This window comes from Nicotiana sylvestris, chromosome 4 (genome assembly GCF_000393655.2).
Source record: "Nicotiana sylvestris chromosome 4, ASM39365v2, whole genome shotgun sequence".
Lineage (NCBI taxonomy): Eukaryota > Viridiplantae > Streptophyta > Magnoliopsida > Solanales > Solanaceae > Nicotiana > Nicotiana sylvestris.
Window position 1 is genome coordinate 116,568,852 of NC_091060.1, and position 6,000 is coordinate 116,574,851.

Genomic DNA, 6,000 nt, shown 5'->3' on the forward strand with positions numbered 1-6,000 from the left:
CTCATTACATTACTATAAGGAGAGGTCTTTGAATTATCATATATTCGTGCCTCACAACAATTTAGGAATAAAAAAAAGGGCAACCTGGTGCACTAAACTTTCCCTATGCGCGGGGTCCGGAGAAGGGCCGGACTACAAGGGTGCCTTGCATTTCTGCAAAAGGATGTTCCCCATTTTACTACAATTTAGGAATAGAATAATAGCAAGAGCTGCACCTCTTTTTCTTAATTCTTCTTTATTCCACTTTTTCTTATTTGCCAAGTACATAAGTCATTGTAACTATTTAGTAATTGATCACGTCCAACTATGCCTTATAAAAAGGATAAAGCGGTTATTGCAAATATAATCCGGTTTACAAGTCCGGAGTCGAATCCCACAGAGAACTGAGGCTTAGCTATAATTGTTCACTATCACCAAGAATACAAGCTTGAACAATTCCTAACTTATAGATATCAAGATTGTTGTGTTTAACTAACTAACTAACTAACAAATTAAAATAACAAATTAACAGTAAAAATACTACATGTTGGAGAAAAGATTAAGGAGGTCTAGAGTTATGATTTCCTCAATTGTCGGAATCATTCCCGCTATGTCTTCTATAATTTCGCCTAAGTATTCTCTACCGATTGCATGTTGTAATTCTCTCCCGAGTAATTACGACAACTTACTAGACATACCCTCCCGAGTTACGCTAGCTGGATTTAATTACAGCTCACTTAGATCAAAGGTTTCGTTATCCCTAATCCCACCTTTAAACCCTTGGTTATTGATTCCTCGCATACGTCGGGAGTGATGTTGTTCAACAACTACCTAAATAAGCACTCTCTCCCGAGTAATACATACTAAATAGGCACAGCTAATTGATGACCCTTCAATCAACCACAAGAATAATATAGTTGAACAAATAGAGAAAGTACTACGGCTCAATTATATAAAAACATAACAATAATTTGTCCTACAAAAGCTTCAATCAAAATCTTAGATAACAAATTAGCTATTCATAATAGTATGTAAAACTACAATACTAGAAGTCATAACCAATAATGAAAAATAGGGAGATGAAGGAAAAAGTCGTAGAAGAATTCCCCGCCTTGCTCCTATTGTGTCTCTGCCTCCTTAGGTCGAATCTGTCTCAAATCTGTTCAACCTCCTCAAAATACCGTTTTTCCATGTATATATACCAGGTAGGATCGGGCCCAAATAATTATACCTTCTCCTAGACGAAAAAAAACACTTTTTCGGGATTTGACTAGCGCGGCCGCGCATATTGCCCAGTATTCTGCCTGACGAGCGCGGCTGCGCACTTGACACACAATTTTCACCCTGTTCTGTTTGGAATTTGGAAAAAACGTAAAACATGAAAGTTGTAGCCTTTTGAGTTAGCTTTCCAACTATATTGTGGAGCCCAAATGGAGTTCTGAGAAAAAAGTTATGTCCATTTTACTAGACAGTGCGCAATATGCCTATTCGATTCTTCGTTCGTTCTAACTATCATCCGTTGATCCCCGAACATGATCCCGGATTAATTCCTTGGGCTTTTACTCAGACTTCAAAGCTCTAAATCACTTGAATTCATTCCATAACATCTACATAGCTCGGAATTACTCCTACAAGGCATAAAACACACCATTAGTGCAAACACTAGCGATTAAAGCTCAAACTCAATTAAAGTGCAGTAAATTAGAGTGTAATAAGCGACTAAAATACGTAATTATAGCCGATCATCAGTAACGCGTGAAATTTCGCTAAGAATTGATGAGTGAAGTTAGTGTACATGAAATTAGACAACAGTAGTGGTCAAAATCAAATAGTTAACCTCATGAACAACTGATATTCAAACTAGAAAACAACACTATAAATAAAGCACCACAAGATTTAACTTTCAGTTGGTTATGCTAAAACACAAGGGATCTTTACCCAAATAGCCGAATAATTCATTGACATGAAATTTGTCTAAAGTGGTTGCATAGTTTTTCACTAATGTAAGCATCTATATATATTATAATTGAGGGCCATACACGTGGCACATCCCTTTAAGCAGGAATTACATTTATCTTTCTCTACGAATTTTAGCCTCTTCCACTGAATTTTCAATTTTCTGTCTTTCCTCTCTCTCTCTATATATATATTCTCAGGCCTGCTGCCATTGTTCCTATACTGTCAGGTATCTTCTTCGTTTTTCCTATTTCTTTTTCTTTTCTCTTTAGTTTGCCGCTTTGGCTGTGAGTCCCACTGTTCGTTCTTCTTAACGATTTTTTTAATTGTTAATGAAATTGAATACACTGTGATTCTGGAAAGTTATTGTGATTGCGAATCTTGATGTGTACACTTACATTGTATTATTATTTGTTAATATGTCAGAATTGTACAAAACAAAATTTTAAAACCAGAAAACCTCTCACGAAATCTTCACAACCGTACAAATCTAAACGGATGAAATAAAACAGAGCAAACACATGCTTATTTTACGCCCATGAAGTGTTCGAAAAAAGATCACATAGATTGACCTTCCCCATAGAATCATGAAATACTGTTAATTACTTCCCCATAAACACATACTATATGTTGAGTTTTTTTTTAATATAGAAAGATATTAAAAAGAGGGTGAATAGAAAAATGTTGGGAAATGAAAATTTTGAGTAAAATTTTAAGTTTCCCTCTCCTTTTAATGAGACATTGTCCCTCATTGGTAGAAAAAAAGGAGTTTGGTGGGTTTATATACAAATGGATTTCATGGTGGGTTTATATACAAATTTATTTGTTAATAGTAGATATTAACGTAATATTATCCGTGTTTGTAATGGATATGTTCCAATCTGTGTTTTGTACCACCAGTTGCAATAGCAGCCGCCTAGTGCTCCTCCCACCATGGCTAAGTGCTTGCTCCATAACAAGCTAGTGCATGCTCCACCATGGCTTGCTCCATAACAAGCTAGTGCATGTTCCACCATGGAGAGGGGGCAGGTCTCACAACTGACTACTATAAATATGAACAACAACAGTTGGAGAAAAGACACATCGAAACAGAATTGAGAGCTATTGATCTTCTCTTCACCGAAAACTCAACATTGGCTATAATTTGCATTCCTTCCTCTCAGAATTTCCATTCGACTTCTGAGTTTTCCTCCCTTGTTCTGCATTGTTTTAAACTACAAACAAAGCATCCGTAAGTGTGATTTGCTGCCGAACTTTGTATTCGCTGAAACACTGGGGTTTGAAGTACCGCTACACCAGTGTGTAATTCGTTCTATCTTGAAAGGAAATAATCCATAACCTTGGTTACTAGGAGGGGATTAAATTCCTTAAGGAAACACTGTGAATTCAGTGGGCTCGAATTGATTTCTGTTTTATTTATATTTACGTTTATAAGCTAATGTTCTAATTTCCAGAATCATTATTTACAAATACAGGCATAACAACAACAAGCTTAAAGAATTTAATAATTTTAATTTCTGTATTTGTGGTTTTCTTATTATTCAAGAAACTTAAAACCTTTGTGGTTTTGTGTACTCCCATTTGGAGAGTAAAACCTTCGTGGCATTTTGTTGGAGATTAAAATCTACGTGATTTTTCACTCCAGTTTTAAACGTTTATTAAATGTTTGTTTGTGTCATTTTTTTTTCAGAAAAAAAAAGGCGAATCACGAAAATCAAGCTGTTTCGATGATGACTGCCAACGCATCGACAAGTCGAACACCAGCGTTGGCACCGACAGAGAAACCCGGAAAATTTTCTAGGATGGATTTCAAGCGCTGGCAGCAGAAGATGTTCTTCTACTTGACTACGTCATGTCTACAAAAGTTCATCAAGGAAGATGTTCCTGATCTTCCAGATGAAACTCTAGAGAATGAAAACTTTCTCGTGATTGAGGCGTGGAAGCATTCTGACTTCTTGTGCAGGAATTATATTCTTAGCGGACTGGAGGATAATCTGTATAATGTATACAGTAGCGTGGAGACGTCAAAAGAATTGTGGAACGCGCTTGAAAGGAAATACAAAACTGAAGATGCCGGTATGAAGAAATTCGTCGCTGCAAAATTTTTGGACTACAAAATGGTAGATAGCAAGTCTTTTATTACCCAAGTCCAGGAATTGCAAGTGATTATTCATGATCTACTTACTGAAGGTATATTTCAAATGAATACTAATGTTGAAAGTAAAAATTTTAGTAATTTTACTAACGGAATTTTCATTGAAGGTCTTGTCATCAATGAAGCATTCCAAGTAGCAGCAATAATTGAGAAGTTGCCTCCATTGTGGAAGGACTTCAAAAATTATTTGAAACATAAACGAAAGGAGATCAAACAAAGTCATTAATGACGGTTCAACATTGTCAACAAAAATTTTGGTCCATTCTCGTGATGAGACAATGTTCAGTACCAAGGATAAAGCATGAAGGCTTCTTAATGATTTCTAAATTTGATACGGGGTATATCAAATAGTGTATCTACGGGATGACATGTTTAGAAATCACCTATGTAAGTGTGAAGTGTTAGCCGCTTCAAGGAGAATTTTGCAAGGCCAATTCTCTACGCACTTATGAAACCAAGCGGTGTTCATGGCTGAAACGAACACAACAATGAGAACCAAAGACGGTTAAGGGTTGATTGTGTGACTTATGGTTGTCTAGGTATACACTAAAGTTCGACGATTCAAAGATATCAAATCTACCGATTGACCGAGTATATCCGACATAAGTTTACTACGGAAAGTTCAAAGGGAAACCTACTTATCAAGATGCAATTAATCCTTGCTTGCAAATCACACAAGTTTTTCATGCATACTTCCGTGATATATCCATTCCCCATTCATGTGGGGGATTGTTGAGTTTCTTTTTAATATAGAAAGGTATTAAAAAGAGGGTGAATGGGAAATGGAGGGAAATGAAGATTTTGAGTAAAATTTTAAGTTTCTCTCTCCTTTTAATGAGACATTGTCCCTCATTGGTAGAGGAAAAGGACTTTGGTGGGTTTATATACAAATGCACTTCATGTAGCTCTTAAAGAGTTAGGAAGAAGGCAAGCCTCGCGCCGTCGTCACTCGCTCGCTCGCTCGGTTTCGGCTACGACTTCGGCTTCGTATTTGGATTTGGATTTGGATTTGGTCAAATGATCGATTGATTAATTAATTTTTTGGACCAAATTTATTTGTTAATATTAGATATTAATGTAATATTTTCCGTGTTTGTAACGGATATGTTCCAATCCGTGTATTGTACCACCAGTTGCAATAGCAGCCGCCTAGTGCTCCTCCCACCATGGCTAAGTGCTTGCTCCATAACAAGCTAGTGCATGCTCCACCATGGCTTGCTCCATAACAAGCTAGTGCATGTTCCACCATGGAGAGGGGGCGGGTCTCACAACTGACTGCTATAAATATGAACAACAGCAGTTGGAGAAAAGACACACCGAAATAGAATTGAGAGCTATTGATCTTCTCTTCACCGAAAACTCAACGTTGGCTAAAATTTGCATTCCTTCCTCTCAGAATTTCCATTCGACTTCTGAGTTTTCCTCCCTTATTCTGCATTGTTTTAAACTACAAACAAAGCATCCGTAAGTGTGATTTGCTGCCGAACTTTGTATTTGCTGAAACACTTGGGTTTGAAGTACCGCTATACCAGTGTGTAATTCGTTCTATCCTGGGAGAAAATAATCCATAACCTTGGGTACTAGGAGGGGATTAAATTCCTTAAGGAAACACTGTGAATTCAGTGGGCTCGAATTAATTTCTGTTTTATTTATATTTACGTTTATAAGCTAACGTTCTAATTTCCAGAATCATTATTTACAAATACAGGCATAACAACAACAAGCTTAAGGAATTTAATAATTTTAATTTCTGTATTTGTGGTATTCGTATTATTCAAGAAACTTAAAACCTTTGTGGTTTTATGTACTCCCATTTGGAGAGTAAAACCTTCGTGGCATTTTGTTAGAGATTAAAATCTACGTGATTTTTCACTCCAGTTTTAAACGTTTGTTTGTGTCATTTTTTTTCA

At 36.5% G+C, this 6,000-nt stretch overlaps 1 protein-coding gene across 1 annotated transcript; it reads left to right on the plus strand.

Annotated features, from left to right (window-relative positions):
* Nucleotides 1-2,094: 2,094 nt before the first annotated feature.
* Nucleotides 2,095-5,190, plus strand: LOC138889161 (uncharacterized). The gene is made up of 3 exons (XM_070172192.1): nt 2,095-2,164; nt 3,626-4,125; nt 4,198-5,190. The coding sequence occupies exons 2-3, from the start codon at nt 3,663-3,665 to the stop codon at nt 4,314-4,316; spliced, it is 582 nt and encodes a 193-aa protein (XP_070028293.1). The 5' UTR covers nt 2,095-2,164; nt 3,626-3,662; the 3' UTR covers nt 4,317-5,190.
* The last annotated feature ends 810 nt before the right edge of the window (nt 5,191-6,000 follow it).